The sequence below is a fragment of the Coffea eugenioides genome, chromosome 6 (assembly GCF_003713205.1).
Source record: "Coffea eugenioides isolate CCC68of chromosome 6, Ceug_1.0, whole genome shotgun sequence".
Classification (NCBI taxonomy): Eukaryota; Viridiplantae; Streptophyta; class Magnoliopsida; order Gentianales; family Rubiaceae; genus Coffea; species Coffea eugenioides.
Genome location: NC_040040.1, coordinates 2,728,267 through 2,745,867, shown reverse-complemented (window position 1 = coordinate 2,745,867; position 17,601 = coordinate 2,728,267). Strand labels below are relative to the sequence as shown.

The window sequence follows — 17,601 nt, the reverse complement described above, 5'->3', positions numbered from 1 at the left end:
TATTTTCTCATGCAGTAACTTTTGATCAGCAAGTCCCTTCTTTCTTTCATTAATTCTTTTTCTGATAATGTAAGGACGGAATTTTAAAAGTGAGAATAATTAATAAATCCTTCTAACGGGAAAAAAAGATAAAAACAAAAAATTCATGGCCGAATGTCTTGCTCTTGAGATAGAGAGTTTCAAAACATAGTTATAACTACAAGGAGTGATGTAGTGGACAGCATAGTATATACGTAGAGATAAATTGCTTCCAAAGACCCTTTTGGTTTTGGGTCGTTTGAGGACGCAAGTTGCCCATTCTTCCATTTTCACTTTCTCAGAAGCTCTGGATTGTTTTAAGCAAAGCCAAAGAAGGTGTATCTATCTACGAACCTAACGGATTGCTTTGCAAATAATTGACGTGTTGGGTGTTTTTGACTGGTCAACTTGCTTCCTGTTGACTTTTAAGACGCCTCTCATTCCATTGGAACCCTCGCTTTGACTCCCCTTTTCGCAATTCAAAATTTTCTCAGCGCGTTTTAGTCAATTCAAAAATTTCATAGAAACGGTTTTCAGGATATCTCTCTCTTTTTTCGCACGTTATGCGACAAGTCATCTACCAACAAAAGAACTTTATGCTCTGGATAGCTTTTTCCAATTAGTCACTTCTAATCCCATGCTGGTTGTCCAACAAGTGCAATCCTTTCATTATTAGGTACAGATGTCTTTGTTTTGTTTTTGTGGGTGGGAGAAGGGGGTTGGGAAGGTGAGGAAAAAAATAGTTCAGTTTTGCGTAGTCCATCCAGTTCACGGATATAAAAATGGTTGCTGATTCTTAATTGAAAGTCCCACACTTATGAGTCACAGCGTCAAGGATTTGCAGTGAGGAGACAGCAGTAAAGTAAAGCAGCGTCAAGGATCAGGATTATAAAGTTTTTATTTGTTCACTTGCTGCCCTTCCTTACCAAAAGGCTCTAAACCATACACGTATTACTACGCGGACGCATTACCAAAAGTTTTGTAATACACGCATTACCATATATTGCTGAAAGGTCTTATTAAATACTATCCTCGTCCCATTTATTTAGTCATGTTTGAGAAATTTAATTTTTTAAAAATTGTGATTTTATTGTGATGTTTGTACTTCTCTTTTCAATTTTACCCTCACAAATTCAAAATTTAAATTTAAATTGTAATATGCATATGATAAGAAAGAAAAATTATATTAAAAAGAGAGACTAAAATGTATTTTGATTTTTCAAACTTGACAATTATTTTGAAACATCCAAAAATAGAAAATATGACATTTTTAATGGAATAGAGAGGGTAAACAACGTTATCGATCCTTGACAAAGCGAGAGTTAACAAAAAAATAATAATAATATTTTAAGTCGTCAACTCGGTGGCTGGGCTGGTGGTAGTGCCTTTGTATCTCCCTCCAAAAGAAAAAAACCAATTAAAAAAAAAAACAAGATGAACTATCCCCCAGTTAATCACTGCATAAATAATCTCTGGACAGACATACCGAAAGTTGATAGGTTGTATCGCATGTGGATCATATGCTCGAAGCAGTAGATTACAACCTCGGTGGTAACACTCCTTCGAACTTGACGATGGCCACGTGGACCCAAATGGTTGATCAAAATGGGAGTGAAGGGTGATTGCTCTGTCGTCTCGTGCTTGATCTGTTGGTGGGGGGAATAGATTCGTCATTCGAGGTTTCAACTTTCAAAATTTAAAAAGAAAAGAGGACTGTCAGCTTGGCTTTTGGAGTCGAATTACTGCTGGCGAGAAGTAGAATAATTTCTCGGCCGTCGAGCCGGGATTCCCATTTCAGTTGCCATCCTATTCCAAACATCTTTACCAATTTTCCTATTAAATTTGGGACTTATCTCGACATATAAACACCAATAGTAGTAACGATTAGGAAAATGTTTTGAAGAAAATAAAGAAAAAAGTTCCAATTTCACTGGTTAATCGTTGTATGGGGTTATATTTTAGGGTGTATCTTATTTGTGATAAATTTTTTTTTTAAGAGAAAATTTCAAACTCTACAATAGAGAACGAAGAAGGAAGAACGCTTAAGAGAACAGTTCCTAGTAAAATAGCTAATTTATGTAGCAAGTTTCTGTACCTAATTTGAATATATTTGAACAAGAATTTAGATATTTTTGAAATGACAAACAAGTTAAGTACGTAATACGTTCATAATTAAAGTTTCGTAACTAGCAGATTATGGCTCTGTTTGAATTGTAAATTATTTGAGATATTTTTACTGTAGTACTTTTTGTGATGTGATGTATGTGAGATAAAAAGGTGTGTTAAAAATTGTAATGATGATGTAAGCAAATAAATTTTGACAAATAATCCTCAATCCAAACAAACCAATATATATATTGTTAAAAGAAAAAGATTTTTCAACTGCAATAAATAAAAGACAAAAAATGTCTCAACTTGACCAAATGGCTCGTTGCTATCTGTGTGACTCGTTCGACGCCCCACCCCATCTTGTTCTCTTGAGAGAGTGTAAGACCTAAATCGAAAATGAAAAAGAGATGTAAATTTGCCCAACATTCCCAAAAGGCGATTCAAAAAAATTTCCTAAAGCAAAAAAGTTGACCAAGTTTATTCCAGCTATCGGGTTTTAACTGTACAATTTCTTGGTTGCCAAAAGATTTAGAACAACCACACATGCGCTAGAAACGAAAAATTAAGGAAGAATGACCACCTGGATCTAAACTTATAAGCTGGATATGCCATTATCGCTCATCCTATCATCTCAGCACTTTTTTTTTTTTTTTTTTGGGGAAGCATATCTCAGCACACTTTTGGTGCTTGTCCGTCACCATGCATGTTGGATTGGCATTTGCGAAGTTGTTTCCAACTTCAGTGAAGTCTCAATGCAATATACTAATTAAAACCATTATTAGAAAATAATAAGAATATTTATTTTTTTTCCACTTACTCCTGCTCATATTGCTATTTTTTTATGGAAAAAATTTGAGAATATCATCATGTTAACACATTTTTCAGTCATATCTTTTTAATTTCAGATACACTGTACTTTTTTTAAATCTCATGTAGTACATCAAGCCGATACAACATATTTTACTACCAAAAATTTTTTTTTTTTAAAAAAAAAAATCCCAATTCAAACAGATTCTTTTTGGTGGATTATATCCTCTTACATTTCTAATTTTAAACACTATGAAATTTGAAAGATGATTTAGGATTTTCTATCAAAACTGAATTGTGACCCACCAAAAAGAGAGTGCCAATTGAGCATGCTTCTCGTCTCCACCCAAATTTGAGGAGTATTAAATAGGAAGCAAGGGGGAAACGAAAGAATTAAAGAAGTGATGAGTCATTTTCAGGAGGGGTGAATTTTCCTCCTCTTTACTTTTCGCAAGGGAGAAGGGGCTGACGAGACGACCGCCTGCCGAGAGAGAAAAGTCGCGTACACGGCGATTTTTCTTTTCTTTTCTTTTCTTTTCATCTCCTTGTTACGCTGCTTTGAGAAGTCCAACATAACCTGAAAATAATTGCTAAAATACACACATTTTACTATTTAAATACAAAATTGCTAAAATAATTACCTATAACTATTTTTAACCATAACTCTCATCTAAACACACACACAACTTGACAAAATGACTGATTCTAAACATTGTAACTACTAAAGTAATCATTATTATTATTTGATGAGAAAAAAAAGGTTAAAATACCACCATTTGTTTTGGTATAAAAATTTATATAAATTTAATTCATAATATAATATACATTTGAAAAGATGAAAATCTGAAAAGATGAACCCAGTATCAAAAGTTGAAAACCATTTACAAACGCAAAAAAAAGAAAAAGAAAAAGAAATGAATAAAAATGCCCAATTAGTTGCAAAACCAACCCACACCCACGAGCCTTGGACTCCTCCTCCTATAAAAGTAGAGGGCAAAAAGGGGGAGCACCAAAGTCCGTCTCTCAACTGTCGCGCCGTGTTCAACTCGCGTTTTAGCAGAAAGAGAGAATTGAATTTGCAAACGCCCCTTGAGCCTAGAAGGAAGACGGGGACAAACTCCAAAAATCGTGTCACCAAAAAAACAAATTATTGTCAAATCCAATTCCGTTTTAGAGAGAGAGAGAGACAGTGTGAAACAGAAAGAGAAAGGAAAGAGTAGCCTACTGAGAAAAGAAAGGAAGAAGACCAACCTCCCCCAAAAAAAGGAAAAAAAAAATCAATATTCGTCTTCCTTCTCGGTTTCTCATCAGCAGGGTTTGCTCTTCTTTCTCTTAACTGCCATTTGAGATTCCATTGTTTCGAGGGGTGAATCTTGGATTAGGTTTTCTTTCTTAACAGCGGAGATCTTAGAGGCGGTTGGAGGAATCTTTCTGGATATTCTTGATTTCTTCGAAATCTTGATTCAAGATTTTTCTCTCGTTTTTGTTAAGCCTGGGATCATTCTCGATATAATTGAGGTTGTGTGGAATACTAAGAAAACAAATATACAAGGTCTGTAAAAGTTGAAGAGGGAAATTGGGGTAGGACGATGATGATGAACAGGAAGGAGGATGTTGACCAGAGCAACAGGAGTTGGTTTTTGATGTAATATGGCACTGGTTTTGACGCACGCATACAATATTACAACATCAACAAATTCATCATCAACAATATGTCGCTTTACATTCGTCGCGAGGCTGCAAAGGTACGCATTTTCTTCCCCTCCCTCCCCCCTCTCTCTCAATTTCTTCTTTGTTTATTGATTTTGTTTTTTTTTTGTGAGCAGTTATGGAAGAGATTATGTGCAGAGATTTCAACGGAAATCAACCTTCTTGCGGAGAACTGGATGTATATTCTTGCCGGCTTAATTTTTCAGGTCGGGTGAAATCTTTCGCTCAGTCGGTCCCCTCTGCCCCTCCTTTTTGTCATGTTTTGCTTTTCTTTTAAGGTGATTTGGTCTTTTACTTTCTTTTTTTTTTCTCCTTTTATTTTCGGGGCTGGCGGATGGTTTGATTGCATACATGATCAATGCTTTAAAGAGGCCATGTGAACAGTTGCGTGCTGTTTCTCTTTAGGCCAATGGATATGGTCGACTGATGACTTTGTCAACAGTAGTGTCTTAAATTTCTAATAGCGGCGACATACATTTATATCAAATCCTTGCAATGTGTTAGTTTGAGTCCTGCCACTTACGATGAAGTCATCCCATACCTTCGTGCATTAGGGAATATGAGTTCTGATGGGTCAATATTTTTGTGTTTCCATTTGCGTATAGAGAGACCCATGCTTCTTAATACTTTTAGATGTTAATCATACTTCATTTTGGTAAGTCTTCTAGATGGAATCTCTATTGGATGCTTGCACAAAAGAACAGTGTGGGTTCAGGGAACCTCATTGAGTCAGGAACAGAAGCAGGACCCAATAACATTATTGTTTGTGCTTGCCATCCTATGGTTCCTGCAATTAGCAAGTCTGTTTTGAGCTGGATAGTTACTCTGGTCAAATGTTTGTTATTAAAAGGAAGCGAATTAGGTCTATTTATGAATCTTGTCTTTTCTTCTGTACTTTTTGTCTCTCTTTCCTTTGTTATATTGCCTTTGATTCTATGATGTGAAGCTCATCCATATCTCCTTTCTTCAGTACATCCATGGCTTGGCTGCTCGAGGAGTACATTATCTGCATCGGCCTGGGCCAACTCTTCAAGATGTTGGCTTTTACCTTCTTCCGGTCAGTAGTTGGTTGTTTAATTCTTTCTCATCTGAGCTGATTACATGCACATTGTTGAGCTGATTAGATAGTTGAAACCTATGTATCTTATAGGAGCTTGGGCAAGACAAAGCTTACATCAGTGAAACTGTGTTTACATTCATATTTATATCTTTTGTCCTGGTGAGTAATGGTTGCCCGTCTCTCTCTCTCTCTCTTTATTATATGTATGGATGGATGTATCTATATACCTTACAGGATATATATGCGTGCATGGTTGTGTACTAAATCTCGCCTGTGGGTGTTTGAGTTTCAATGTAGGTCGTATGATATAGTTTTTCTTGTCCCTGTTTAAAAAAGTTAATTACTGATATAGCAACTTTTACATAGGTTTAGTATCTCTTTTTTAACTTTTTTTTTTTTTTTTTTTTTTTTGTAGTGGACTTTCCACCCTTTCATTTTCAAGAGCAAAAAGATCTACACAGTTTTAGTGTGGTGCAGGGTCCTGGCCTTTCTAGTTGTAAGTACTGCCTTTCTGTTACTGAGTTCTTTGTTCACGTTTCTTTTGTTTTTGCAGAAAAAAACTGTGGATATATTTGCTTGCATGCTGATGCATATATGTCCTTATTCTTGTTGTGAAGATTTTAGTTTGCCTGTGGTGATGAAAAGAAAAAACAGGACTTTTATTGCGTTTAGCGCATGATGTCCATCATTTGTCTGTTCTTGCTTTTATGCGTTGCCTCTGGTAATGATTGCCCTCATTACTGAATTCTTCTATGCAGGCTTGTCAAATTCTTCGGATCATTACTTTTTATTCTACTCAACTTCCTGGTCCAAACTATCATTGTCGTGAGGTAAGAAACTGCTCTTCTGTTTTCAAGAGTATGCTATGTTCCCTGGTATGTTGATGTGAGATAATTGATTGTTTGGTCTACTAAGGATTTTTGCCTTCCTAAAGTAATAAAAATAAAAGAATTGTTATTGCTTCATGCAGGGTTCGAAACTCGCCAGGCTTCCTCCTCCTAATAATGCTTTAGAGGTTCTATTAATTAACTGTAGGTGACAGCATGCTTAACTCTCTTTTTCTTCTTCTTCTTCTTCTGGCTTTCTGGATTAAATTTTCTCAATCTTTCTACTTAATTCACAATTTTTGTGTCCGCAGTTCCTCGTGGGGTTCTTTATGGTTGTGGTGACTTGATATTTTCATCTCATATGATCTTCTCTCTCGTATTTGTGCGGACGTATCACAAATATGGCTCACGGAGGTAAATTTGAAGTTTCCTATGACCTTCTAGTATTCTCTAAACTTTTCTATGCAGTTCAAATTGAAAGAAAAAAATATTCTAAAATTTTTGTTCTATATGAGACTGCGGAGTCTATGGTTGATTGGTTGATCAGGACTCTTGAAGTTTTGAGGGCAATGTTCTGTGAAATAAAATATGCTACAAATTTGTTTGTGTGTCAAATTTATCTTTATATTGTATGGTAAGCTATGTATGATTTTAGGGTTTACGGTAGAGATTTTAAATTGAAGCAATTCTGAACATGATCGCAGCTTTTTTCTAGGAGACGTGAGTACTTTGCTAGTTCTTGTCCAAGTTTTACGCAGGCGTCTTTTAAGCACCAACATGGTTTTCTATTCTTTTGGTGGTTGTCTTCTTCATAATTCATTGTTGATTTTCAGGATTTTTACATTAGTCAGTCCTAATAGCAACTTCTTATCTTCATGGTGGAAGCTAATTTTCACTGTTAAGAAAGTGGCAGTGGTCTTGGATTTGTTCCTTTTATGCATTAATTGTCCTTTTACCAACTTGTCTGTGAAGCATGTCAATATTCATTGTGACGTGAATCTGCAGGTTTGTGAAACAACTTGCTTGGCTGACGGTGGTTATCCAGAGCATGTTGATTGTTGCATCCCGCAAACATTATACAGTTGATGTTGTTGTTGCATGGTAAAGTATTCTGTTTTAAAGCCATATTTCCAATTTTATAATTTCTGGTTACTTAGAAATGGGGTGACATGATGGTTTACTTGGGTATTTGTTTCAGGTATACTGTTAATTTAATGGTTTTCTTTCTTGACAAAAAGTTGCCAGGTTAGCTTCCATTCCGCCACCTTCCCCCGTTGTTTTCTTTTTTGTTTTTGGTCCCTTAAATTTCCCCATCTCCCTTTTGTTTTATTTTATTTTGTTGGTTACAGATATTAATTCAATTCTGGTTCTGTCTTGCTGTAGAATTGCCTGATCGTGGTGGAGCTGCAGCATTGTTGCTGCCACTGAGCAAGGATAGCAGCAAGTCTAAAGAAGAGAATCATAAACTTCTTAATGGGAACTCCGGAGATCCAGCTGACTGGGTATGTGCGATTTTGCTTTGAGTAGTTTAGTCACTTTTAGCCTGTGAGAGAGGGTTTTTTTTTTTTTTTTGATGTGAATTACTGGCTTCTTTTCAGAGACCAAGAATCCAAGTCAATGGAAAGATAATGGAGGATGGAACTACAGTGCATGTTGAAGCAGTGATGAATGGTGTATAGTATGAAGCTGCTGCAGATGCAAGGATATGTCAGTGATAGCTTTTTAACTTTAGATGCCTCTGGTAAATCTGATTTGTATTCTGGTGATTGGAATATGAGTCGGGATTTTTCAATGTACTATAGTTCTCCTATCCTTAAAATGTAATTTTCCAATTTAATTCGGTAGTTGCATTATCGAAATTTTTTTAATTCAATAATTCCATTTCAATAGTTGCTTCTTTGGTCGCCCTGCCGCCCACGGGGCTGTGCTGAAGTACATACTTGTTTGAGCCTATTTATTAGTTGTCTGAATTCGTTATCTGAAGATATGCATGGGGGATGTGGATGCAATTAAATCGATGCTAGCATGCTATCTCTCTTTTTTTTTTTTTTTTTTTCAAATTGAAGTTGGTAAGACTGCCAAAAAAAACTTGTGAATGTGAGGGCGAATTTTGGGACTTTGTAAAGGGGGAATTGCAGCTCATGCCACATGCATATGACCATTTGAAGGCATATTCTTGCGTTGGAATCAGAAGAATCCGCTGTAAATTTCCAATCACCATGTTTTTCTGTACCGACCGCAAGCTCATCAGCCATGTGCCACGATTGATATAAATATATAGGCCCAAGCCCCTCTCTCTATCTGCCAATCACTGGGGCTGGAATCTTGTCGTCGTTCTGGATTTTTAGTTACAGTATTATAATCATGAGCTAAAAGTTAATGGCAAGTATCTGCTGCTGCTGCTGCTCTCCTCTCATGAGTTGTGCAAGGTTCTTTTGTGATTTAGAGTAGCGGACAGTAATAATTAATGTGACTCCATGCATTGGCAAGTTGCAAGCGAAGAGAATTTGGGCTTTTGTTGAGACAGTCCACAGACATTTTGGGCTGGTTAGAGCGGGAAGGATGTAGGGTGTATACGGGTTAGTGACTGATGAGACTGGGACGAATTTCACCTCAATATTGCGGTGTCTCGACACTTTTAAGAGGGGATGAAAGGAGTCCCAGTGAATTCGGTTCATGTCATCAATCTGGTCGGTAAACACATGATTGAATAGTAGGAAGAGCATTGAGAGCAGGACCGCACAGGCACAGGCACAGGCACAGGCACAGGCTGAGTAAGAGATCGTTTGGCCATGTACTGCTGCCCCCGACTCCTATGTCGCGTGTATCTTCGAGGTCGGTCCCATGCATGCATCATCATCCCTCTGCATACGTTTATTATGGCCTTTGGATAATTACAATTGATGCCCCACTTGCAGCATCTCATCTCCAGGACATGAACAATAATATTATTATGTTGCCGCAATTTAAGCTGCTAGTACTAAACTAACGTACTACTACTGCTACCAAAAAAGTCAGTCAACAAAGGAAAAGCAGACAGACAGACAGACAGACAGAGAAAGGGCGAGGGAGAGAAAATGGCACGTCAAATTGCCGACGATGCTTGCTTGTGTTTAAGGGGTCTATATATTTTTTTTCACATAATCACCATAATGTTAAATGACGATTTAAGAAAAAAATTGATCAATGATACTACCAGAATAGTTTAAGAAAATGCATGTGACTATAAGTACATAATATTTAACATATGGTATACGGGTTCCACCTCCAAATTTATTATTGTCAGTGAGGATTATGGTATTTTTTTTCGAACACAATAAATCTATATTTACTCTATATTAAGGGGAGGAGAAATTTGAAGAGATCAAGAAGAATTCGGAGGGGATTGAACTATCACTTATTCAGATGGGTGCTTACGCACCTATTGACGATATTTTCATAAAAGTCTGAATTTTTAGAATATAAGTAAGAAAATTTTCTTAACTTATATTTAAATAGAATTTTAAAACACTTTTGACGGTAACTACTCTCGGAGTGATTGGTTAAGTTAATACTACCGTAGGATATGGGAGAATCGAAGAAGGGGTGGGAATGTACAGAAGGATTCTCATCATGGAGGCGTGTCTGTATTAACGACCAGGCCCTCACCTTTTGCATGCTTAACTTTCCTTTTATCTTTGTCAAGGTTGGGGTCCGTTTCCTTCAAAAAAAAAAAAAAAAAAGGCTGTGGGTCCGTCCTGACACCTATTGGGTGGCACAAACCATTGCCCTCCCCACTGGCTACTTTACTTTCTTTGCCATCCTGGAATCTGGCCTCCCAAGGCCTTTGGGCCTACTTGGTCTCCCGATTCAACATTTGGGCACTGACGATGATCATAATGTCATCAGTCTTCACTTCACATCCTTCATCATCAGCCTTCATCTCTCTGTAATTACAGCAGAGGTTCATCGTCAGCTGCAGAATTTTAAGCTCACGAAAACGAAATACTATGTTGTCACACTAATCTTTTGGGCTCTTAACATGATTTGGGGACGAATGCATGATATGATAGTGAGCTTCTTCATGCTTAAATCGTTCAATCTCAGGTTCAGTTTCCTTTATTATCGCGTGATTTGGAGTTGAATTGTAGATAGACGCCTAGCAAAATACTACAAATGTTTTAATTTTGAGGAGGTATGTCCAAGAAGGTCCTAAACAACAGGCTTAAACTATTAGCAGCTCCTCTTGTTCCCATTCATCATATTCTTGTAGGAGTATGTGATTTACTTGGCAGGTGCCTCCATCAGTAGCTCATAATAGCAACGCATTTTGCTGCCCTAGAGGATAATTTTGCAGAAGAGGATAATGTTGGTAAGCTGTGGAGTGTAATTGCATCATCAACTCTGGGAAAGTTATCTGGGAAAGTCATATAAAGGGCAGAACCAAAGGGACCTAGAAGCAGTAATTGTACAACGACAAATTCCAAGGATGTCAAGAAACAGATCTAGGGAATCAATGGGATATGTTCGTCTCCTCCTGATTACAGCGTTTTTGTCATTGACCTGGTTTTATCTTCCTAGGCTTTCAAGTTTGAAGTAGTCATGGATTGAGCAATTAACGTTCAAAAAAAGATTTTTTTGGGGGCAAAATCTGCCCCGTCTCTGAATCAACTTTCAACACAAGACTCTTTCAATTCAACGTTTAACAATTGAGCAGAGTTTTACTTTATCTTAACATGAAGTATATGACGAGAGGCCTATTTTTTCAATAAAGGTCTACTGGATTGAAAAATCCAGTCTTCAAAATGGACTGGATAAACAAATATTAGCGTACTTGCATAGCTTATTATTTGCAAGAAATTATTTAGGGAAAATGATTGGTTTCATCCTTCATATTTCACAAAAATATTCTTTTCGTCTCTCACTTTTAAAATGAAGCAATTTCGTCCTTGACATTTAAAAATTGAAATTATTACATCCCTGAACCCAAATTTCAATTTGAATCAAACCACCAGTCAACCTGATTACAAATTTTGGGGGTGTAATTAGTAGATCATTTGGTTAACTCAACCTGATATTCATGTGAAATTTAATGAATCTAAAAAGAAAAAATAAAAAATTATAACATAAAAAAGAAAGATTAATCTTTCCTACATTATCATTGTATACACTAACGGTTTTATGTACCGCCATATCATTTTAATTTAAATTTAAACACCAAATTTTATATTTATGATACACATCTAGATTCGCAAGCGGATATACTAACAGTGCATGAAAAGATTTATAAAAAAAAAAAAATTATACTATTCCAAGACAGAATGGCCTTTTATTTTATAATTTTTATTTTTTTGGTTTAATAAATGTCATGTGAATATGATGAAATTGACTGAATGATCTATCAATTCTATTTCCAAAATTTATTACTGGGTTATTGGATGGTTTGATTCAGATTAAAAATTAGGTTCAGGGATGTAATAGTTTTAATTTTTAAATGTTAGAAACGAATTTGCTTCATTTTAAAAGTGAGGGACGAAAAGAATATTTTCTCGAAATATGAGGGATGAAATAAGTCATTTTTCTAATTATTTAATCACATCATAAATATGATTTTTTAATTATCATTTTATCTTCTCAATTAACTTTTATCTCATATTACATCGTAAAATTATTTTTTATAATCTCCTTTCGAAACTCAGTCAAAAGAATATATGGATAACGACTGGACAATCGCAAATTAATATTATTATTGTCTCTTCTTAACAATTAAGCAAATGTAAACTAAAGGAGGATGGGCTAGGACTTAGGAGGGTCTACGGAGCTTACAAACAAAATGGAGGATCAGTAACGACCCAGGACACTGACGTGCGACAGCATATCTTCAAATTCCCGTCTTTGACTCTTCCCTGCAGAACCACGGGGCCAATGGCTCAGTGGCCACCAGGGAGGGATTAAGTCCCTCCTTGAGCTGTTGGTGAGGGTTCAAACCTTACCAGCAGCGAAAAAAATTTAAGGATTATGCTATAACACTTCCTTGATCTAGTTGGGTTTGTATACCTACTAGCCCTTACAACAGCCTATTTAGGCTCTCCCCCTCCCTAGATTAGGATAGAGTAGGTTATACACATGTATTTGCTGACAAAAAAAAAAAAAAAAAAGACTCTTCCCTACAGTCTACAGATAACATCTGAGATCATATCAGATCAGATATTTCTTCCTTCAACTTCAACTTCTCTTATCCTCCAAGTTTCTGACTAGTGGATGGGGTACACAGTAGTGTATATGAATATTTTGGAGAAAAGGTAATAAATAATGAAAGTGTGTCCATTGACAGATAGAGAGATATCCGCCTATCTTTCTTGCCACAACAATTTGTTTTTCTGGATCTCGACCCTTTGCTAGCTATTTTGTCGAGTAGTTCTTCCCTTGTTCCCCTTTACATCAGGAGGAGGAGGAGGAGGAGGAAAAGGTTAAAAAAAAAATAAAAATTATGAGCTTCGACTTTTCATTCCATTTCTTTTCTCCTACAAATTTGCATGAAAAAGAAAAAGGGGTAAAAAAGGAAGGGAGGTTGGATTAGTACTAACACAGAAAGTTGAAGGAAACAAGAAAAGGGACCGTAGGAAGCACAAAAGAAAAGAGGCATGATTAGGAAGTTGAATTTTCAGAACCACCAGCAGCATTGTCATCATCATCTTCATCATAATACACACCTACTACTACTAATAAAAGGGCAATAGCACTCTGACTGCTAAAGGGCCAAAAAAAAAAAAAGGGAAACCAAAGAAAAGCAATCACAAAGAAAGATAGAGAGAAAAGAAATCCAAAAGTCATCCCTCTTTACAAAGTCGCGGGTTGGGTTTGTGCTTTGTAATGAGGGAGGACATTGGATCCATAACTATCATCCACTTCACTTTGCTGGAACGAGCAGAGCCATCATCATTCATTTCATTTCATTTCATCTTCTTCCTCAGCTTGCTCCAATTTTCAAAGTCTTAAAATCAGCAATGCCTTTGTTAACATATTAATTCTGTTTACTACTCGTGAGAGACCCAAGCCAGGATATTGCAGGATTGCAAAAGAAAAAAGAGGAAAAAAAAAAAAACTTGCTTCTTCGTACTGATACAAGTAGTAGACTAGTAGGAAATCAATGGGCGCTCGTTGCTCCAAAATATCCTTCTGCTGGTGGCATTCCCACCTCAAGCCTTCCGTCCTCCAATCCTCCTCCGATCTCGGTTGGTGTACCTTTTCTTCTTCTTCTTTTTTTAAGGGTTTTTTTTTTGAAAAAAAAAATTCAACCTGTTCTTGTATCATAAGCATTTTAGTTGATTTTAATGATAATACCAATGTCGGTGTTGCTGTGGCAATATTGTTGCAGAGAATGGGGAGAAGAATGACAAAAATGCATTGCCCAGCTTCACTGAATACAGCTTTGAGGAGTTAAAAGCAGCAACCAATGGCTTCTCCCCCGAAAACATTGTGTCGGAGCACGGAGAGAAAGCTCCCAACGTGGTTTACAGAGGCAGGCTCCACCACACCGGTCGCTGGATTGCCGTCAAACGCTTCAACAAATCCGCCTGGCCCGATCTCGCCAGTTCATGGTTACTTTTCACTACCGTTTCCTCCTCATCAACCATTTCCGCTTTTGCGGCTTCTTTTTTTGCACTTTTTTGCATATAAAGCATTTATTTTTTTCTAACTGTGAGTCGAATAGCCTTCCCACTTTTCAGATTTAATTTGGACTCAATTGCAACTTTTTCTTCTTCCTTTTTTGGCTTTCTTGATCGATTGGTTGTCGTAGGATGAGGCCAGGACAGTGGGGAATTTGAGGAGCGAGAGATTAGCGAATCTTATAGGGTGCTGCTGCGAGTCGGAGGAGAGATTGCTGGTGGCGGAGTTTATGCCCAATGAAACGCTCGCCAAGCATTTATTTCATTGTGAGTTTTTTTTTCCGCTCTTGTTTATGTAGTTTCTAAATGCTTAGGTGGTGTGGACGAAATGCTTACATGTTTATCAATTATTTTCAAGAATGCAAACCGTTATTGCTCAATCCATGTCTTGAAAAGTCATTGGTTTGACTCTAGTACAGAAGGTTAAAGCCGGTATTCATCAAGATTATGTACAGTTTGCAGATTTTACATGCTGAATTCTCTAATTACTGGAGTTGCCTCTAATCCTAGCCTCCCTCTCTAGTACACTTTATTAGGGCAGAAGCACGTTAACTTAAAAACTAGAATCACACATCATGTAAACTTTTATATTCGTTCTAATTTGAAATATTCAAATGTGTAATTGAAATCATTGAGATTGATCGCCATCACCAAAAACCCTTCCTTTATGGCTATCATTGCAATTCTGATCTTAATTATGGGCTGTATGGACTAGGGGAAAACCAGCCCATGAAATGGGCAATGAGGCTGAGGGTGGCATTGTACTTGGCACAAGCTTTGGAGTACTGTAGTAGCAAGGGAAGGGCATTGTACCATGATCTTAATGCTTACAGAGTCCTATTTGATCAGGTGAAGTATATCTGACCTCAATATCCCTCGTCTTTCATGTTTTGGATGCATTATGGCTGCCATTCTAAATACGCTTTCTTCTCTGCAACATGACGGCTCAATATGACCCTGCAGGATGGTAATCCTAGGCTTTCTTGCTTTGGCTTGATGAAGAATAGTAGAGATGGCAAAAGTTACAGCACAAATTTGGCTTTCACTCCTCCGGAATACTTAAGGACAGGTTGAATGCATTCTAAACTAATTCTTCTTGTAGTATAATGATCTTCTTCAAAAATTTACCGTGCACTGTGCACCCAATTTGTGCATGAGATGGATAACATGTCCTAATATTTGCAGGAAGAGTGACACCAGAAAGTGTAGTTTACAGCTTTGGAACCATGTTGCTTGATCTTTTGAGTGGCAAACATATTCCACCCAGCCATGTAAGCTAACTGTGTAAAGGGTTGAATTTTAAGGTTTCGTGTGCACCCTATATTATTGAGAAACATTGTGTGTCAGTTGCATGCCACTATTCCTTGTGATTGGTGGAGAATGCTGCAGAATTCAAGAATTATCTGTTAATTTGGATGGAAATCTGATATTTGAGGTACTATGTGATTGCCATCTCACAGGCACTTGATCTCATTCGGGGGAAGAATTTCCTGATGCTGATGGATTCTTGTTTAGAGGGTCATTTTTCTAATGATGATGGAACTGAACTGGTGAGGTTAGCCACCCGATGTTTACAATATGAAGCTCGTGAGAGGCCTAATGCAAAGTCACTTGTTACTGCTCTTTTGTCTCTTCAAAAAGATTCAGAGGTATCCACAGATGATACACATTACCTCTGCCTAGAGTATATGCAAATTCTCAGAAATCTGCTAATTCCATTTCATCATGTTTCATTAAATGGAAAAAAAAGCTATGTCCAATTTAACTTTGATTTTGCCCTGAGACATTCATTGTTTAGGTGGAGGCTAGTGTCTTTTCACTTGCCAGAGTGGAAGATTATTTTCTTATGGGGTTTTACGAGAAAGTGTTTCTGACCTTTGTTCACCAGGTTCCTTCTTATGTTCTGATGGGCATATCTCATGGTTCTGCAAGCCCAGTGGAACCATTGCTGTTGACACCTATGGGTGAAGCTTGCTTGAGAATGGATCTCACTGCCATCCATGAAATGTTGGAAAAGGCTGGATATAAGGATGATGAAGGAATTGCAAATGAGGTGAGTTATATTCGTTCAAAGTTTCATATATTTTTTGGTGGCATAATTCTCGTTTCATAGCTAATTGGGACTGTATAAGTGGTATGCTTATTCCAAGGTTTTTCTGGTCCCTGACAAATTAGCTTCTACTATAAATTCTAGTCATTCTTTTTTTCTGTTTACTTTGTTATTACTCTTAACAATTAAAACACAACCATTATAACTCTGTTCATTTGTGGATAAGATATGTTTTAAGGAAATTGAATGCGCTGTGGGCATGTGCATTACAAGCTTTTTTCCATGTTTTCTTTCAAAATTAAGAAACAGAACAACTTAATTGCCTAAGGACACATTGGCACCCCTCCCCTTCAAGGATTGCAGATAATCATTTTTACATTGTAAAGTTTGTAAAATACAACGATATCTTGAAGCTCTCAAACAGTGTAGTTTGATCTTTCTGCATTTGAAGTTACACTGCTGTTCTGTGTTGTGCTTGCATATCTTAAATCAGCAACAACGGTTTGATATTGTTTGAGCACTTGGTCCCTGCAGCTTTCTTTCCAGATGTGGACAAATCAAATGCAGGAAACTTTGAATTCTAAGAAGCAAGGAGATGCAGCTTTTCGAGCAAAGGATTTCACCACTGCCATTGATTGTTATACACAGGTATGATCACTTTTTTGCCGTCTCTCTATCTTAGGCACTGGCTCGAGGATTACACAATCTTCTAGCAGTGGCAGGCTCAGAAGTTTGAGCTTGTTCAGGAGTATTAATTTGCCAAGAGTACACGCTACCATGAGATAAAACTTGTTGATATGGCTAAATTTGGTTTAGTACCGGAATTAATGGCAGACATGAGGAATGCTTAAAAGGCAATATGAAAATTGATTTCATGTGCTGTCCTTTAGGGAGTTGAACCTGAATTTTGGTGATTTTGAGGGAAACCTAACGTGTTAAATAGCTAAAAGGTTCTCCAAAATGTGTGCTTTTCCTATTACTGGGAAAGAAAGCCTTGAGTAAGACTTGGTCATGATGCAGTTCGTTGATGGTGGAACCATGGTGTCACCCACTGTATATGCCAGACGCTGCTTAGCCTATCTGATGAGTGAAATGGCACAAGAAGCTCTGGGGGATGCTATGCAAGCTCATGTAGTATCGCCCGAATGGCCCACTGCCTTCTACCTTCAAGCAGCCGTCCTGTTCACCCTAGGGATGGACAATGATGCTCAAGAATCACTTAAAGAAGCCACAAAGTTTGAAGCAAAAAGGAACAAGAATTAGATGTGTAAAGGTTTGCTATATTGGTTGTCAAAAATTCTTAAAATTTCTTGTATGTATTGCCCAGTTTCTTTTGCAACTCAAGCGGGTATCAGGGGAGGAAAAAATTTT

At 37.1% G+C, this 17,601-nt stretch overlaps 1 protein-coding gene and 1 pseudogene across 1 annotated transcript; both read left to right on the top strand.

The window, feature by feature from the left end:
* Positions 1–3,962: 3,962 nt before the first annotated feature.
* Positions 3,963–8,375, top strand: LOC113776371 (phosphatidylinositol:ceramide inositolphosphotransferase 1-like). Its single transcript, XM_027321513.1, has 12 exons — positions 3,963–4,679; positions 4,761–4,850; positions 5,615–5,701; positions 5,795–5,863; positions 6,120–6,200; positions 6,463–6,534; positions 6,675–6,735; positions 6,843–6,945; positions 7,537–7,632; positions 7,730–7,776; positions 7,915–8,033; positions 8,130–8,375. The coding sequence occupies exons 1-12, from the start codon at positions 4,647–4,649 to the stop codon at positions 8,208–8,210; spliced, it is 939 nt and encodes a 312-aa protein (XP_027177314.1). The 5' UTR covers positions 3,963–4,646; the 3' UTR covers positions 8,211–8,375.
* Positions 8,376–13,280: 4,905 nt separating this feature from the next.
* On the top strand, positions 13,281–17,600 carry LOC113772842 (annotated as a pseudogene).
* The last annotated feature ends 1 nt before the right edge of the window (position 17,601 follows it).

What these genes read in the sequence shown, in the direction of transcription:
- LOC113776371 (XM_027321513.1), top strand. Translation starts at nt 4,647, where the DNA reads ATGTCGCTTTACATTCGTCGCGAGGCTGCAAAG. An exon ending in TTGCCGGCTTAATTTTTCAG is followed by an intron (nt 4,851 to 5,614) that starts GTCGGGTGAAAT and finishes TCCTTTCTTCAG; the next exon opens with TACATCCATGGCTTGGCTGC. An exon ending in CCGGAGATCCAGCTGACTGG is followed by an intron (nt 8,034 to 8,129) that starts GTATGTGCGATT and finishes GCTTCTTTTCAG; the next exon opens with AGACCAAGAATCCAAGTCAA.